Source organism: Diabrotica undecimpunctata, chromosome 6 (genome assembly GCF_040954645.1).
Source record: "Diabrotica undecimpunctata isolate CICGRU chromosome 6, icDiaUnde3, whole genome shotgun sequence".
Lineage (NCBI taxonomy): Eukaryota > Metazoa > Arthropoda > Insecta > Coleoptera > Chrysomelidae > Diabrotica > Diabrotica undecimpunctata.
Window position 1 is genome coordinate 75,981,546 of NC_092808.1, and position 20,348 is coordinate 76,001,893.

General features: G+C 33.4%; 1 protein-coding gene across 1 annotated transcript; it reads right to left on the reverse strand.

Moving 5' to 3' along the window:
• Window positions 1–14,282: 14,282 nt before the first annotated feature.
• Window positions 14,283–19,559, reverse strand: LOC140444460 (uncharacterized). Its single transcript, XM_072536216.1, has 3 exons — window positions 19,236–19,559; window positions 16,779–18,533; window positions 14,283–16,217 (listed from the first exon to the last, which is right to left on the reverse strand). Exons 1-3 carry the CDS (start codon window positions 19,557–19,559, stop codon window positions 14,283–14,285), a joined length of 4,014 nt encoding a protein of 1,337 aa, XP_072392317.1.
• Between the last annotated feature and the right edge of the window lie 789 nt (window positions 19,560–20,348).

The window sequence follows — 20,348 nt, forward strand, 5'->3', positions numbered from 1 at the left end:
AAAAGAAGTTGAGAAGAAAGGATTGACATGGGAAAGTGCACGAAATCTAACACAAGACCGGATAGCATGGAGACAACAGTGCAAATCTTAACCCCACCAGCCTTACACCTAACGGTAGAAAGGCTTAGGACTAAGTAAGTAAGTAAGTAAGATTAATGTAGTTATTTAATTTTTTTTTGTATTTTTTCCAAAAAAAAAACACAATCTGCTTATTTATTGCCATTAAGGCGGAACAAAGTTTGCCGGGTCAGCTAGTATATATATATATATATATATATATATATATATATATATATATATATATATATATATATATATATATATATATATATATATATATATCTTTAAGGAATATGACCGTTTAATTTAATATAAAAGTGAATGGGATATTTTCGGTCAATATATATATATATATATATATATCGACGCTTGAAAGGTAAAACAGCTAATACGCCAATTGTGAATTTTACAGGAGAACCGTTTAAAGTTTGAAATTTTGAAAAAAAAATCATAATTTTTGTTGTAAGCATACTATCTTGACCAATCTTAGGAAAATAAATGTTATATAGTAGAATCCTTTTATGCTATAAAGAAATACTATATATAGAAAAATAGTTTTAAAATTAATGGCGCATTATACAAAGTGATTCTTGAATGCAAACAGGAGAAATGTATTATAAACATAATGCATTATATAACCAGGTAACTGAAAACGGCTAAATTACCAAATATGAGTAACTTTGTGAGAAGGTGAAATGTTTTATAATATATTTATGTTATGAGATGCATGCTATTAGAAGTGTCTTTTGTGAAAATTACAAGAATATAAGTCATTCTCTGTTTAAATTCTAATATTATTGTATTATATTTATTGCATCATTATTAGATATTCTAGACATTTTACATCAAAAGACGAAAAAAAATAGTTCAAGTTAATGGAAAATACTTTATTTCTACGAAAAAAAAAACAAGTGAGGTTTTTTGACAAAAACAATAAAAAACACATCAGCAATATTAAAGTTGAAGTCCAACTTCTTCGTCAGTTTCTGGAAGGACATCATTTACACTATTACCTCTAGGTAGATTTAAATATTCATTATGATATTGCAAGGGTATTACATTCGAGTGACACAATTTGTTTAGATCGTTATATTTTTGTTTGCAAATTGACAAAGATGTTGGATATAAGTTGCAATTTGGTGGATTCTTTACTTTACCGCTGATTTGTATGATCTCCTCTTGAGCATCTGAAGCCATTGAAAACTTTGCATACATCTTAGTTGGTTCAGACTTCTTGAATGTAGCGACTCTTATTTTACTTATTTTTCCTGCAAGATTTCCTTTAAAATATTTGTCTGATATGTCATCCCATGAAATGAAATCTTTATGCAACATGGGGTGAACTGCATAAGGTTCAGGAATGTTACGAGCTAATTCAAAAACAGTTGGCCATTGTGAAGGTGCCCAAATAATATGCTTAGCTACGCTTTTTTCTATGACAGAATGCATGCTGTCAACTGGCATGTAGGAGTGATCTGGCAGAAGATAATTAATCTGGATCACATTTATATTTTTGCAGGACGTCAAGTTGTAGTGGAGAGAGGCCAAAACAGTAAGGTTCTTATTTTGACCTGGGCATGAGTCACAATAAAGCAGTAGTTTAGTGATTTTCCCACGGTCATCAATTTTTTTCATGAACGATACTAGACATGTGGCTATTTCGTTAGCTCCTCTCTTTCCTTGGCTTTCATTCCAATAATAGCAGTGGCCTTTCCTTGTTGGACTTTCATAGAAAGTAAAGTTATACAATGCCAATTTTCTGGAGTAATAAAGTAGCATACTTTCCCCGTACGGTGTATTTAAAACTTTCTGTAAGTCGAAGGAGACACACAGGATACTTCTATTTTTCTCATGAATTTTTTGGTGATATTCAAATCTCTTCTTACTTTCAACTTTTTCTTTATCATGTTCTTGCTTTTCTACTTCAGTTTCCGGTCTAGGGTTGTTTTCGAAACCAACACACTTGACACATTTGTCTTTCTTGGGAATATGAATTCCGATATTGAATTCGTTCGTAAATATTTTTCTAAATAACCTTTCTGACACAACATCTATACCTGTTTCTATTTCTCTTTTCTTATATAGATTATAAAGATTTGTAATATTCTTAAACTCATTCGGCAAATAAAGTTTGGTGGAGTCTTTTCTTGCATAGTGTGACGGCACTGCTGGCAAACTTGTAATGAAGTTTCTTACAGAGTTCAACACTTCTTCTTTTGTTTTATTCGGAGGGATAGTTTTTCCTCGCATGTCCTCTTTTCCCAAACCATAACAAGTAATAGAGAGTGTGTAATATACATATCTTTGTGATACATTCAAAGTAGATAATAAAAACTTCAAACAAACTTAACGTTGTCCTTCACCTTCATTAATAAAATATAGAAATGTATTAGACTTTCTGCTTTCATGTTTTACTCTCTCTTAACAGATTCTTTCTTTGACATCGAAACAAGCCAATCGCGACGTCTTTGTGGAGATAGTGACCAAAAGTAATTAAATATATTCAATCTTCTTTCCTCAGATATATCGTTACAGAGATTAGTGCATTTCTTTGGTTGACATGGATTTGGTCCTATTTCTTTTGCTGGAACTTCTATACCATTTTTCTTCTTATATTGTTTGCCACTTCGATATAATTGTTGCCTTTCGCTCGCTTTATTAGGAAGATTTTTCTTATATGCTGATTCTCCCACTGTTCCATTTTCAGCAGCAACCGCTTTTGTTTTCTTCTCTTTCCTTTTCAATCTCTTTTTGGCTGCTGTTTCCTCTGTACTATCTTCTTCCTCAGACGAACCTTCCCAAGAACTTGAATCGCAGTCGTACTCTTTATCTAAGAAGTCTGTATAGGCCGATTGCAAAACACTTTTACGGCTACGAAAGTTAGCTACCTTGCTAGGTCCAGATGTGGTATCATCAGCTGAAACGTCTCCGGCAATACCACTATACAAGTCTATACCCACGGTTTCTTCAAGAACTGGTGAATTTTGAACATCTTGTACCAATCTTTGATTTGTATTGAAGTAATTTTGCTGGTAAACTGGGGTGTCAATATCCAAACATTGATTATTATTGGAGTGGATCTGCATTTCTTGGGAAACTATTGGTAAACATTCATCAGTCAATAGTGAATTTTCAGGAAAAACTTCAGACACAATAGCAGGAGCAACTACCGCAGATGCATTGTTTTGAATTGGTTGTAAATCAGTATAAATTGGCGACGCCTGATAAATAAGTTCAGAGGAACAATCAGGTACAGGTTGGCTTTGTTCTAAATAATCCATAGAAGTGCGGCTGCAAGTATTTAAATTATGTTGTTCAATCACATTGAAAGAACCAGCAGCGTGATATAAACCCGTGACCTTCTGGATTACCTTTGTGGATGAAGAACAGCTTGTTTGAAGATCTATAATGTTCTTTCTGTTTTGAACTATTTTCATAATACGATCTGCTCGCGACATTTTTATCTGCAAAAAAAAATGCTTTGAAAGTAAAAACAACCTTCTTGTAAGTTATTATATTTTTTCAAAATGACACTTATAATATTTCTAAAATAAATGTTCGATACTAAATTTGAATACTATCTGTAAATGAATATTACCTACTGTTTTTTTATTCTTAATATAAATTAGTACTGTCACAAATTTCACTTTTAGTAACAAAAATTCAGAGGATTGGCTCTGAACAGAGTAATGTCAAGAAACAAATAAATTATAAAGCATTTTTATATCGTTTATGACACTCTCAAATTTAGCTGCTGTAAATCTTTCAATATTTTAAACTTTAGTATGAGAATACTATGTATAAAAATTAAATGTTTTTATTGCCAAGACTGAAATTCTCTTGAGCACCAAATAAGGAAGAAATGTGTCTAAGAGATTTATAATAAAACATTTCCCATTTGCCGCGAACATTTTGGCTCACATTGTGTACCTACCATAAAATAGAGTTTCTGTAGGTGAAGTATGAATTGAAACAATTGTTATTTACTTATCAGACTTGTGTTATTAATATTTTATAAGTGTTTTTTGCAAAATATTAATAAACCATGTCTTTACTTCTGTGTTGAGGTTATGTTTAAAATTTTAAAAATAATAAGTATAATAAGATTAATAATAAAAATCTAACTACAGAATATTTATAATTAAAACGAAACACTTACCTTCATGAACGAAAAAAATGTATTTATTACACCATACATAAACTGACAGAGAAAAACTAGTTGTTTACAAGCCGAATACCTAATGCAAGACTGGCCAAAAGTATCCGTTAGAACGTTAACATTGCATATTTTGTATCATGAAAACAAAGTGTAAATTGTTTAAAATGCTTTTTATCTTTGGAAGGACCGTCTTCGAAGTAGATAATGTAGCACGTGTGATATTATTTTAAACAGATAAAATGTATAATACGCCATCTGTACCCGTAACTGCCGTAAACAAAATTGTTTTAAGCACCACTATGCAATATATATTCTGCCATATGAAATGACTAACACGGCTTTAAGGCTCTAATACCTGAAAGTAAAATTGACTTATTTGCTAGAAGTAAACTTGTTAGGTGTGTTATACGACAGATAACATATTTTTGGACTAAAATTTGGAGCATAAGACACAGTTGCTTTCAAAACCATCCTAAAAATAAAATGTTTAATACGCCATAAAAGTAGTTCAAACAGCCTAAATTCCCTTTGTACATACATAGAAAAATTCACTGAATCTTATGGTGTATAAAGTCTATTTTGCAAAAAGTGGCGTATTATACATTTTACCTTTCAAGCGTCGATATATATATATATATATATATATATATATATATATATATAAATGTTATCTAATATCTCTAAGTAATTCTGTATATTTAAAATATTAGAATATTGGTTGATATAAACAGTAAATCTACAATTTCTCTGGGCTAAATTCTCAAGGGAGTATCTGAAAATCCATTTATATAATATCGAAACAAGAGCAGATTAAGATGTTTATTAATTAAACCAACAAAGAAACAACTAAAACTACATTAGCGTGTAGCAGCTAGCTGATGTTATTTAGAATTATCCCGAATAAGATGAAGAACTCTAGAAGTCCCGAGCAGATATTTTCTTTCCTTACACTGCAGAAATAAAGCTTTTATCCAACTTAAATGGCACCCGAGGCATCCGTCCCTCATAGTCTCGAAATTGACGGGAAATGCAAAATATACGGATACATCCTTTTGTGCCATTGTTTGTAAAATTATTAAACTGTGTTTTAGGAAAACTGGAGTCCTACCAAAAATAAATCCATTAAATCTTGTTTGTTATTCTATCGAATTTACTGAATAAACCAAATAATCATTATTACTGTATGTGTACAAAATAAGCTTCTTTTAAAATCAAACAATAAAACACTTAAAACTTGTTTTTAATACTAAAACTTATAATTTACTATCACTACAGCTGTTTCGGCAGAGTGCCTTTCTTAATTTAGCTATTTTTGTTATGCGTCTAACATTTTATAGTGTTTAACTGAGTAAGCTGAGGAGGGGAGAACTGTTTTTCTAAAGTTGGTCATTCTGAATTATGTTTGTAATTTTTAATTTGTTAATTTCGTAATAAGTTTGTTTGAAGTTCTACCAGTTTGATCGATGTAAGTTTTTGGGAAGTCGCCACATTTAAGTTTGTATACACCACTGTGTCAGTGCTTTTTCTTTTGGTTCTTGTTGTTCTTAATATATTTGCTTAAGTTGTTGTTTTTCCTAAAAACTAGTGTTATCCCTGTCTTGTGTTTGGTTATTTTTGTTCATATCTTGCCTGTAATCGGGCAGAAGGTACTGGGTTTTTCTCTGGTGGTGGAAATACTAATTTTATAGCTTTTTTATTTAGTTTTTGATTTAAAATTGGATTTATTGTTTGTTCGTTGTACCAACTGTTTACTGCTATTTGCTTGATGATATTCAATTCTATCTTGAAGTTTTTTTTTGATACGGAAATTTTTACAAATCTATGTTACATACTATGGTAGGCTGCCAATTTATGTTGTGTGGGATGGAATGATATATTATATATAGTCGTATCAGTATGTGTAGGTTTTTTGGAATCTGGGAAACTCATGTTTGTTTTCAAGTCTGATAATATTCAAATCTACAACATTTATAGATTGATTCTGTTCTTAAATGTTAAGGAAATAGTCTTATACTCACAGTCCATATTAGGCTTTTTTAGGCATGTATTAAAACAAAGATTGGCGAAATGTTTGTTTTAATAAATATCTAGAAAAACCTAATACGGATTTTGAGTATTAGATCCTCAGCTATTATGACAATATCATTGACGAAATTTAAGTTGTTTTTATATTCTCTACCTATTTTTATTTCCTTTGTCAGCCAATCCAAATTCTTAAAAGCATGTTCCAGCATAGTAATAAAAAGTTTAGGTGACATTGGGTCTCTTTGTTTAAACACCCGCTCTATTTTTATGTGATTACTATTAGTATGTAATTTGCCAGTGATTGTTGCCTGTGAGTGTATATTGTATAATAATTTTGTATACCTATAGTATAGCTTGAAGTCTTTTAAGCGCATGTAGTATTTTACTTTGCTTAACTGTATCAAGAGCTTTGTGAAAATCGACAAATATTAGTACTAGAGGTTTATTGTATTTCACTCCTTTCTCTATTAGGGTTTATGCTTTGTGGATGGCAATTAGTTCCGTAATTTTTTTTGGAATCCTGCCTGTTCTCTTGGTTAATAAGCTCTCTCTAATTTTCTTTCCATTCTTTGAACTGTTATTCGCGTAAACAACTTCAGTCAAAGCAAATTTAGAGAAATACAGACCGATTAGCCTCCTTAGTAATAGATCTCCTCATTTTTTTTTATGCTTCTGACACTATTCCATCTTTGCTTGAGGTTCGATTATTTTTCATTTTCTTCAGGGCCTCTTTGATTTCTGATTTTGTTATATCGGGCATTAAATCTGATCTTTGGATAGTATAGTAGGATCGTTTTAGCCTGTCGCATAAGTAATAAAAGTGTCTGTTCAGATTTGCCTCAGGTAGTCAGCGGTTCATAAGTTAAAAATGTACGGTTTTCTTAATTTGATAATACGACATTAGGGATTTTTTTAATGAAATAACTTTGTATTATGTTTTATAATAATTGAATATCATAATGTAAATTGATAAACATTGAGTGTGAAATATACAGGGTCATTCACGCAATATGTTGGTTACAAGTTTTCAAAGTTCTGGTCGTCACTGGTTTCTGCAAACTAGGAATAATAGGTTATGCAAAGCATTCTTCATTTTTTAAATATTTGCATTCTTCTAGCACTTTCGGTTGTACCGGAAGTCGCCATTAAGTTTCTTATTTTAAATAGAAACGGTGCTTTTTGTTATTTTTTTTTAGAATCTACGTAAAATTCTAGATCGATTTTTATTGGGATACCATTCTCGAAAAAATAGCCGTTTTTGAGATATTTAAAGTTTTTGAAAAATTTTTCATATTACACATGCAACTTCAAAAATTAATATTGTGGTTAATATTTATGCTGAAAAAACAAAAATTCTTTTTCAGCGTGTACTAAACTCTATTTTTATTTAAGCATAAAAAAATTTGCCAATGTTAATACTGAGTGTTCAAAATTTTGTATTATATTTTTATTTTTGTATATTTTATAAATATATCTATAAAAATATATATCTATATAAAACAAAGACTTATTCCTACTTTCCACACACACCTTCCCAAACCCACCGAGGTAGGTTGTCCTCCTGCGGTACAACCAGCCCCGACTTTCCTTCGCCCCCTGGTCTTTGGAGCCAGGTCTCGACTATTTCGCGGTAAATCCCAGGCAATGGGAGATTTCCGTGTATTTACATTTAAGTGGTAGGTTAGCCCATTTGGCTTTATCACTACCGGTCAAAGCAATTGTTCGGCGATCTAATGATGGTTGTGTGTTGTAACAAAAACAATGAGGAGTGATGTAACAAAAACAAATAAACTAAAGCTGGCTAGCAGAAGGTGCCGGAGAGTGACTACTTAACATTCAAAAGAGGATTCGGCCAATTTGCATGCCATACAGAGACCGTAAAGTGGGAATATGAATGACAAGATACTAAAAAAAATTTTTTTTTTTTTAACATCCAATGTTTATTGCAATCTGTCTCATTATAAACAATAAGCAATATGTATGATTTATGTACAATAACATAGTGGGAAGCTGCCCAGTGGCGAGCACCCAGGTAAAATATAATATAAATATAATCTATGATAATCAATTAGTTTAAACTTTCACTTAACAAACAGAGTTTAATACAGGTAAACATCACTGACACACATATGAGAATTACAAGGCTAGAAACACAAATTAAGGAAATATTTAGAAAACACTTTTCACCGCATCATGACACTATGCTCTATTTTTCCTGATTTACTAGAGGTCCAAAGGGTCTGGTCGTTTTAATCTTTTTACGTGTAAAATGTTGAGCAGATCCTTGGCCAGCGGATTTGGATGGCAGGATAGTCTGTTCTTGTATACATAATTTACAGCAGATATTGCTTCGCAAACTGTTGGTAGCTGTAAATCGTGGTGTAATCTGTGGTTCGTGATATACCAAGGGCCATTACAGATCTGGCGCAGTACTTTCGATTGAAAACGTTGAAGTTTTTGTATGTTGGTATTACTTGCTGTACCCCAGATTTGTGCTGCATATTGCACATTGCTATAAAAGTAGGTGATTTTGTAATACCTGGGCTGCTTCAGCTGCTATAGAATTTGAAGCCATAATAACTGTGTCATCGACATATGTAGCGATTGTTGTATTGGTCGTCGTTGGGAGATCTGATGTGTATATTAAGTAGAGGGTGGGTCCTAGTATGCTTCCTTGTTTAACTCCGGAACAAATTGGAAACAGGTTAGTGATTTCCCCACCTCTTTTGACTTGAAAGAATCGATCTGTCAGGTAGGATCTTAAAAGTGAACTTATGGGATGAGGAAATATAGATTTAATTTTGGAGATAAGACCTACATGCCAAACTTTGTCGAATGCTTGAGAGACATCTAGAAATGGAGCAGTACAGTAATTTTTTTGTTCAAGCGAATTTCTGATAATCTTTACCACCCTATGAATTTGCTCGATAGTACCATGTTGTTTTCTAAACCCAAACTGATAATTCGGTAAAACATTACTGTCATATAAAATAAGCTCCAGTCTTCTCAGAAAAAGCCGTTCAAATACTTTGGATATAATAGGCAACAAGCTAATAGGGCGGTATGAAGATACTTCCGTGTGATCCTTATTAGGTTTTGGAATCAGAACAATTTGAGCAACTTTCCATTGGAGTGGAAAATAACCTGTTTTTAATATTGAATTAAATATATAAGTAATTTAACTTACGAATTCGTTGGGTAGATTTTTTAGTACTAAACTAGATATTAAGTCATATCCAGGTGACTTTTTAATTTCCAGATTATCAATTATTTCTTTGATTTCAGATTTCTTAACAGGTTTAATAGGTGGAGCCATTTGATATGGTGCATTTACGACTTCATGGATAGCTTGTTCTTCTTCAACTGAGACTTCCCTCTGATGCGGTTGAAATACCTCGCATAGATCATTTGCAAAAGTATGTGCTTTATCTATGTCAGTTTTAGCCCAAGTGCCATTTTGTTTCCTGATTGGCATATTTATTTGTTCGTTGTGTTTAAGTTTTTTTGTTAGTTTTCACAGCGAATAGTTTTTATCATCTGCAAGTGAGAGGTTCTTTAAATATTTGTTGATTCCACTGTCTTTTTGTTGGATCAGTTATCTTTTGAGTAGTCTGCAAGCTCTATTTAGATTTGTTTTATCTTCTGGATGCCTAGTGAGCTGCCATATCTTTCGCAGTTTTCTTTTTTCCAATATGAGTGTATTTATGTGTGCAGGATAGGACTCGGAGTTGTCTTTGTAATAAATTTCTGGGGTGGACGTCCAAGCAGCTTGCTGAATAACTGTAGTTAAGTGAGCAACTGCATTTTCTATGTCACTATCACTTTTAAGAGGCAAGTTTAGATTGATGGATGTTTTTATTTCTTCTCTATATCTTTTCCAGTTTGTTCTTTTATTAGAGAGTGTTAAATGTTTAGAACAGTTATGAATTTGGCTTTGTAGATCTATAAAGAAAGGGGAATGATCTGATGAGAGGTCAAATGAAGGAGAAATTTGCAGGTAGGTATGTGATATTCCTTTTACTATAGCAAAATCAATAAGATCAGGAATTTTTTGTCTATCAGTAGGCCAATACGTAGGCTCTCCAGTAGAGAAAGGAATTAAATGATTCTCATTAATACTTTTTAATAATTCTCAGGTATTAATTAAAATATTTAGTTTTTACCACAAATTTTAATACCTATCCAAATATATACAGTATAATTTTTTTTATAGCTACCCACCACCAATTATGTACAGTCAACCTAGTTACTTATATACAAAAAAATAAATACCCCGGTTATACATATCTGATCCTAGATGATCTGAATTTATAAATAATAAAATATAAGAAAATTTTAATGATTTGTCCTAAAAAGGTAATTTACTGGCCTACTAGAGAGGTAACCCTGTACTTCGGCTTTCAATTAAATATTCGGCTAAAGTAATGAGGACACTATCCTGAAGGGATAGATGTCCAAAAGTTTAAATATATAATAATACAATAACAATTAATAATTCTCTGATTAAATGTGTACACATAAAACCGTACAACAGAGTTGAAAGGGAGGACTTAAAAACCTCTACCTGTAGTTGACAATTAGTCCTTAAATGTTATTCAGTAAATTATTTAAAAAAAATGACGGTTCTTATTATTAAATAAAATAGTAGAAGTTAAATATACAAAAAAATATATAACACAAAAAATGATTAAAAGTGGTGATAAGACTTAATACAAATAAATAGTGTTCCACACTCTAAATGGGGGAGATCGTTCCGACTGGTTCCCTGAAGTTGTCTGGGAATAGTTTTAGAGAGGTCTAAACCTCTAAAGAAACAGCTATGGGTGACGGACAATTGTGTAAATCCAAACTTATATTTCTTTCTCTTTTAAAACCAACATCCAAAAAAAACAAAATACCAAATTTTTCCCCTGACTTCTGCTTGACTCCCAAAGGTAGGCTAAAAAAACATTTGTTTTAGAGTTCTTTCTTACTCTTGATACAGAGTAGGGAAAAACACAAGGTTTATAAACCTTGAAAGGTTTTATAAAGGTTACTTATGAAGTATGAAAGCAAAAAACTTAATAGTTTTAACGAAATTTTAACGAAAAGCATGACATGGATAATAATATATTTTATGATATAAAGAACGGTACAAGACAGAATATTTTTATCAATACTCTTAATAGATAATAGATTGTTTTAACGATATATAATTATGTTTTTAAGGCCGGGAAATAAAATTAAAATACATAATATTTTATATCAATAACACTTTCGATTTAGATGTTGAATATTTCTTAATGAAATGATGGAAAACAGTTCAGATAAATATATCAAATCAACTGAAAAATGACAATACTATAGGATCTCAAAATGGCTGATGGTTTTTATATTTTCGTTTAATTGATAATTGGTTACACTTACCGGCTCAGAGTGGCTATAAACCAACCAGGACACTTAAAAAAACCCCAAACTAAAACATTCTGCTACTTCTTTATAAAAAACTTTAAAATTCCAAAAAAACCTTTTAAGCCACCTCTGTCCCCTATCTTTGAACTCAAGTTTCTTTCACGAAGGTCAAAGCAGAAGTGCGCAATGGGCACGGGTTTTGAGCTAGCTAAACTATAGTTGCAAACATGGACGCTGAGTGTCACTGTTCAATACCAACTAAGAATTTAAAAATTTAGAAAATTATTAAGAGGATATGGATTTAAAAATTTTATTTAAAGTAAATAAAGAATGATTGAAGTATTGAAGAAAAAAAAATTTTAAATAAATTTTTTTTTTCGTATCTAACAACAATTATAGTATAGGTATGAACCGTGCGTCATGGTAATAGCCCGAACAGGCGCTTAACTGTTGGTTCGCCAAAGTTTCCATCATTGCAGTAGAAGCAAAGGATACAAACCAATCTAAAATTCAAATTTTTAGCCATGGCACTAGTTTGCCAAACGTAGCTAAAATACACCAACTTAAAAACTAACTTCCGAACAATCTACATCGATTCGCAAGATTACAATTAACCACAGATTATGAATGATGTAGAAAGGAGGAGACATCCAAAGATATCCAAATATTACTAAGTGACTTACAAGTCATGTATTATCTAAAGTACATAAACTACAAAAAGACTTTCATGTAGCCTCAAATATTTGTAATGACAAATACTCATATATCTTAAATTAATGTGAAATCGGACACTGGTTCCAAAATTGACTATACGGTGGACAACAGATTTATAGTAGCATATCCAAGAATAATCAATCAGGCAGAGGTGTGGACCGATTCACAATTTATAAGTAAAAAAAAAATACCAAACATATATAAACCAATTTAAGTTTTGAATTGGGCACTAAATCCAAAATTGATCAACCAGTGGACAACAGATTTATAGAATAGCATATCCAAAGATATAATCAATCAGGCAAATGAGTCACTAATCTCTTACTCTAATCAAATAATCCAAAAAGTAAAAATAAGAAAAATGCCAGATATCTATGAACCAATTTAAGTGTTAAATTGGGCACTAAATCCAAAATTGATCAACGAGTGGACAACAGATTTATAGAATAGCATATTCAAAGGTATAATCGACCAGGCAAATGGGTAACCAATTCACACTCTAATCAAATAATCTAAATAAATTAGGTCAACATAAGTAATTATAGCAGGTAGCTACAACAGATTTATAAGAATATCAGACATAAGTGAGTTACAAGGCATTTAGTAAGCCAATAATAACTACTCAACATATCCAAAAAGTAATAGTTAAAGAAGTAAGTAATCAAGTAAATAATAAGTAAGTAATCAACAAACAAACATCAAGAACGAACAGGCCAATTTCTGTAGAAACTGCAAATTAATGATTCGTTCTGACATTACTAAGATATGTTCTAGTTCTAAATCCAAAATCAATAAGTGGATGCCTAAGGAAAGAAGTGAATGTAACTGTAAACGGTCACTTGTTGACTAAAATATAAATTACTAATTCCAGAAAGCAATCTTACTATGCTAGCCATAGAGATAGCAATGACAAGAATATCATAACATAAGTGAGACTAAGAAGTCAGCTTGAGGAAATCTTTTGTAATTATAATTGAACATAGTCTGGAAAGACTCAAGATTAAAACTATAATGTTCAAAGTAGAATTCAAATTGAAGATGGTTAATTAATTATGAACGAAACATCTTACTGCCCAGTTATCTACATAACCTGTCATGAAAATGGTGAATTCCGAAACTCATCGAACAACTGAGGCCTCTAATTGAACAACAACTTCGAACCCACGTATTCAATTTAGTATGCATAGGCAGAATAGTCCAATATGATATAAGAGTATACAAAAACCTACAAATTAAGTGACGGAAAGGGTAAACTTTGTTGCCAAACTATCCACATTTAAGAGAGGCGTATTTGAACACATAATTGCTTCAAAATATTTATAAAGGACCACTGAAGCAATAAAACAATTAAGAGGTATTTTCCTTCGATTTATTTACAGTGAACTTAAGGGCTGATTCAAACATTGACAATTATCGCAATTCTGACAGTTACATAAAGAGTTATAAAAATATTAGCTTTACAGTGAGTGCGGGGAGGCAGTAACAGATATACATGAAATGATAAAATTGAGAGAGACCAACTATATACGTTTTAACACAAAACACCGGGTTTACAAGCGCATTTATTACTTACGGACCACGCACTTTTCGGGATCGACAACACACGCACGGCCTTCAATTTTCGAGAGGCAAACTGTCACTGTCTAGTCCTAGTCCTAAGTTATATAAAGCGGGGAGTAGAGTGTTTATGATGTAGGGAGTCAGTCGCACACACGTCAACACGACAGCTGACGACATAAGCGCACAATTCGATAAAATAACTATATTATACAGGTTGCTTTTTACAACATACTGCCCCCCGTTGAAGCACTAGCTTTAACATTATAAAAGACATTAAAAAGAAAAGAGTACATAAAAAAAAACCAATATGAGTAATAGTATACAAATTCATACAAACAACATATTATGAGTAAAAGTACTAAACCTAATAACATTAACATAATCCTTCACTAGGAAGAGGACACAATTTTGTTATCGAGCGTTTGAAAATCCCATCCTTAGTTTTAACAGATGCAATTCTCACTCGGCCATCTTTACCCGGAAAGACTTCCATCACTCGTGCCAATGACCAGCAGAGAGGAGGGAGATTGTCTTCTTTAACTAGCACAAGGTCATTGGGTTGTAAATTTTTAAATGGGAGAAACCATTTTGGACGATTTTGAAGTCGATTCAGATAATCAGTCGACCACCTTTTCCAAAAAAGTTGCTGGAGCTTAGAGAGATTTTGCCAGATGCTAAGTCGATTTTCCGGGATAGATGTATACTCCTGGTCGGGTAGCGAGGTGAGAGACCTTCCAATCAGGAAGTGACCAGGGGTAAGATATGTGAAATCGGAGGGATCATTAGAGAGGGCACAAATGGGCCGAGAATTAAGTACGGCTTCAATTTGGGTAAGCACGGTACTGAATTCCTCGAATGTAATTTTGAGATTGCCCAACAATCTATAGATATGATGTTTAGCGCTCTTTATAGCGCTCTCCCAGAGTCCTCCATGATGAGGAGATCGAGGTGGTATTGTTTTCCACCGAATTTGAGAGGAGGCTAAAAATTCCTGAATAGAAGAGTTAGTTTCCTTATTTTTCAAGAAATTGTAGAGTTCGAATAACTGATTTTTAGCCCCAAGAAAGTTTGTCGCATTATCAGAGAAAATAGTCTGAGGGAGACCTCTGCGACTGATAAAGCGCTTGAGAGTGAGAAGAAACGCTTCTGTTGTAAGCCCACTGACTAATTCTATATGAACCGCACGTGTGGACATACAGACAAACAGAGCTATGTATGACTTTATCAAGGGACTTTTACGAAGTTTAGAGGCCTTTATTAGAAAGGGACCACCAAAATCCAAACCTACATGAGCAAAAACTTGAGCAGAGCATAAGCGTTCCTTAGGTAAATCAGACATGATTTGAGCTAAGGGTTTGGCATTAAACTTGAAACAAACATGACATTCGTGGACTATCCTCTTAATCTCCCGTAGACCATTCAAGGACCAATATCTAAGGCGAACTTGAGAGAGAGTATTCTGAGGACCTGCATGATGGAGCCTGAGATGTTCTTTTTTGAGAATTAGACGAACAACATGATTTTTCGAGGGGAGGAGGAGAGGATATTTTTGATCAAAGGTAACTTCGGAATACCTAAGACGTCCACCTACACGGAGCATTTCATTTTTGTCAAGAAAAGGAGCAAATTGTAAGAGAGACTTATTAGAAATAATCTTATTGCCTTTGAGATCAGCAATTTCTGAGGAAAAACATGAGTTTTGCAATAATTTTATAATTTTCATTTCGGCATTTTGAAGTTCAGATACTTCAAGTGCACCCGATAATTTTTGAGTGCCAGACTTTGCGTTATTACCAAATCTGAGTACATAAGCTATAGTCCTTACATATTTCGTGAAACTGGAGAACCTTTCAGAAAGCATGACAAAGAAATCAAATTGAGCACTTCGAGTGTGAAGAACAACTTTTCTTTCTTCAGGTAATTTATTAGAATTAAACTTCGGACTATATTCAGACAAATTTAGGTCAAATGTTTGCAAAAACTGAGGACCGTGAAACCAAAGAGTGGAGTTGAGTATGTTAGAGGGCATCATTCCTCTGGAGAGGATGTCAGCAGGGTTGTCTTTAGACTTTACGTGTCTCCAATGAGAGTGAGAAGAATTTTCTTGAATTTGAGCTACCCTGTTGGCGACAAATTGATTCCATCTGGAGTGATGTGATCTGAGCCACGCCAAAACTATCTCAGAATCGCTCCACATGTTTATAGAGGTAATAGAGGGCAATTTATCCTTTATGATATCAACCACCTTTGTGGTGAGCTTGCTAGCCAATAAAGCACCCATAAGTTCCAGCCTTGGAAGCGTTATGGTCTTTAAAGGAGCAATACGACTTTTCGAAACAATAAGAGAGCACGAGATATTTTTTGATTTGTAGATGACCCGTATATAACAACAAGCAGCATATGCTTTTAAACTTGCGTCAGAAAAAGAGTGAATTTCAATAGAAGAAATTTCATGACATGAGAAAAGACATCTGGGTATGCTTATGTCTTTGAGAGCAGCGAGATCAGTTATAAACTTCAACCATTCATTTAAAATATTTAAATCCACGGAGTCATTCCAATTAATTTTAGAAATCCAAATTTTTTGCATAATAATTTTAGCAAGAACAGTTACGGGATTAATGAGCCCTTGTGGATCAAAAATTTGAGCGATAATAGAGAGTACTTCCCTTTTTGTGTAATTATCCTTTATTGATAATTGAGGTACAGAAATTGAAAATGTATCAGTACTGGGGTTCCAACAGAGACCTAAAACCTTATTAGAAGCATTCTCTGGTGAAATATTATACGCAGAGTTTGTAGAGAGAGTAGAAACATTTTCCAAAAACATTTTTGAGTTAGAGCACCATTTATGAAGAGAAATGCATGCCTTGTTGAGTAGGTCAGTTATCTCATTATGAGCCTTAAGAAGAGTTTGCGTGTCATTGGCCCCATATAGAATGTCATCTACATAGCATCCTGTTAAGAGAGCATCGGAGGCCAATGGGTATTTGTTTTGATGAGTTTTAGCTAATTCCATCAAACAACGAGTACTTTGAAAGCTTGCGCTTTTTGTTCCATAAGTTACGGTTTGAAGCTCAAGACATTCGATGTCCTGTTCTGGAGAATCCCGCCAGAGGATATTCTGCAGGAATGTGTGATCAGGATGAATTCGTACCTGCCTGTACATTTTTTGTATGTCGGAAGTGAAGACATAGGTATACAATCTAAACCGAAGGAGAATGTCGAAAAGTTCAGGCTGAAGAGTTTTTCCTTTCAACAGGATGTCATTAAGAGAATAGCCACTGGAACTTTTCATGGAGCCATCAAAAACCACCCGTAATTTGGTAGTTAATGATTCTTCTTTTATGACAGAGTGATGAGGTAAAAAGTATTTATTTTCTAAGTGCACATTTGTGAGAGAAAGAGGAACCTTTTTGGCATGTCCAAGAGAAACATATTCATTGATGAATGCTTTATATTGAGTGTATACATTTTCGTGCTTTAAGAGTTTATTTTCTAAACTAATAAACCTTTTCCTAGCCATATTGTAAGAATTGCCCAGCATTTTATGTGCTGTTTCAGAAATGAGAGGAAGCTTTACCTGAAACCGACCAGAAGGTAGAATTTGAGTTGTTTCAGTGAATATTTGTTCAGCCAGATCCTCAGAGGAGGAGATTTTAACAGAGGGGGTCACTTCTTCGACTTCGAAGAATTGTCGAATTATATTATCGAGCTTATCTTCCTCAGATGTGGACTGGACAAATAAAGAGACATTTGACTGTGTAGGGGACAACTGTGAGCTATAAATTCCTTTGTGAAGTGCGTAAGGAGGTAAAGAACCAAACATAATGTACCCTAAGTGTGTGTTCTGGAGAACAGGGAGTCCTTTACCTAAACGTATTAAACCATCCGATAACAACTCGCTATATATGTCACTGGCAAGAAGAAGATCTATATTTCCAGGGACAGAGTAGGTGGGATCTGCGAGAGTGACTGTAGAGGGGATATTAAATTTACTTCTGTTTATGGATACCTGAGGGAGTCTACAAGTTATGTTGTCTAAAATAGAACAGGAGATTTTGAAACCATTACCATTTCTTTTGTATGGAAAAATTTCTAGATCGACCATTTTGTTCGAGAATGAACTATGTTCAGAGATAGTAGAGATTTGTAACCTTTTGGTGTAAGGAGAGAGATTTAATTTTTGAACCAAATCTTTAGAGACAAATGACGACTGAGATCCACTATCTAAAATACATTTAGCGTGTATGGGTACGCCATGCTTTGAATAAATAGTGACTAGAGCGGTTGCCAGCAGAACATCCTGCTTTATTGACAGAGCAGAGAGAGAAGTCATCACATTTGAGACCTGAGAGGTTTGAGATTCAGAGAGAGAGACAGAATTACTTGGACCGGCTTCACCATCAGACCAAGTGTTTTGTACATTGCGAGAGGTTGCGTGATTTTGTCTTTGAAAAGATCTACTAGAAGAAGAGCTATTTTCATGGTCATTGTGCAAGAGTGTGTGATGCCTTTTCTTGCATATACTACATGAACGTTGAGACGAACAATTTTGAGAAAAGTGTTTAGTTCCTAAACAGTTGCGACATAGTTTGTTTTCATTAACAAATTTATACTTATCCTGTAAGAAAAGATTAGCAAATTTTGTGCATGCATAAATAGTGTGTGTAGCATTATTACAAAATACGCATGTTTTGGAGTACGAGTTAGTTTTGTTATTTGCCGAAGAGAAGAGAACCGTTTTAGAGTGAGTTTTAATAACTTTTTTATCGTTATTATCTAAGGAGTTTAACTTTTCCATAATGTCACACTTTTTTTCTAAAAAATCAAAGAATTGATTTAGCGTGGGAATATCTTTTGACCCTAACTCGTATTCGAAAGACCGGTGAGTGGTAAAGTCCACTTTTTGCAAAAATATTTCTATTAATAAGAGATCCCAATGCTCGATGGGTACATTCATATTTTTTAGCGCGAGTAAGGTCTGTTTTGCGGTGACCAAAAATTCACGTAAGGCCTTTGCATTAGTTTTGACTAAGGATGGAACTTTCAAAAGACGCTGTATAAGCAAACTAATTACGCGCGATTTGTTTTCGTAGCGATTTCGAAGAGTCTCTAACGCGATTTGGAAGTTTTCTTCTAAAACTTGGATGTTTTCTACCAACTGGAGAGGTTCGTTGCGTAGAAAGGATTTGAGATAAACAAAACGCTGGACGTTGTTGAGTTCCGGGTTATTAATAATTAACGTCTCGAAGAGCTGATAGAATGCACTCCATTCTGAGAAGCATCCTGAGAAAGTTTGAATTTTAATTTCGGGAAGAGTCACTTTAGCACTAGCTAAACGTGGAGAAGTGGAACTGGACTGGTGTGAAGAAGGTTGGAGCATCTCCATTCTATGTTGAAGACCTGCCAGAGTTGAGAAATACTTTTCTTCAATTTCTTCCCTATCGCGTTCTTCAGTGTTTTCTTCGTCCAGTTCCTCAATCTGATCCATGAGGTCATCATATTTGGCGTAACAATTCGTTAGTTCAGTATGACGGAGTTGGAACTGCAAGGGATCCGTTTCTTGAGCAGAGTTATCTCTTAACCAATTAGAGATACGAGAGATTTTTGATTTCAACGGTTTGCGTTGTTTCTTCAATTGATCCATTGCGGTTAAAGATGTATCAAAAGCTTTGCGAGATATTTATCTATGAGAGATACACGAGAAATAAAAAATTTTAGAGTCTAAAACACAGCTTAGTCCACCCCGTATAATAAACAAGAGTCTCAGAAAATAATGTCTGTACGAATCCTGCGAAATATAAACTAGTCCTGTATACTAATAATATGCGTTCGAACTTTTGAATGTCCCTGTACGTGATTATAAAAATATATCTTGGAACGGACTCACCAAATAGAAATGAATCGTAAAAAATCCATAAAAATCCATAGTCACATCACATGTTTCTTGTCAGCAATTTCACTTGAGATGCACCTCGAAGAGCGATAAATCTAACATCTAAGATTGTTGGGTGGAAACACTTCAAACACTTGCGTGGTGACGTAATGTTCCATGTGCCGTGAGATTGTTTATCTTATGTTTTTACGCAAAGTTCTATTTTGTGAAGAGCACTTAGTAATGAGTATTATTTTAATTTTTATGGGAAAAGAATTAAAATAAGAGAAATTTAATTTGATTTATGAAAAGGAATTGCGATAAACAATATATTCGGTTCGAAGAGACCACAAGATGACGGAAAGGGTAAACTTTGTTGCCAAACTATCCACATTTAAGAGAGGCGCATTTGAACACCTAATTGCTTCAAAATATTTATAAAGGACCACTGAAGCAATAAAACAATTAAGAGGTATTTTCCTTCGATTTATTTACAGTGAACTTAAGGGCTGATTCAAACATTGACAATTATCGCAATTCTGACAGTTACATAAAGAGTTA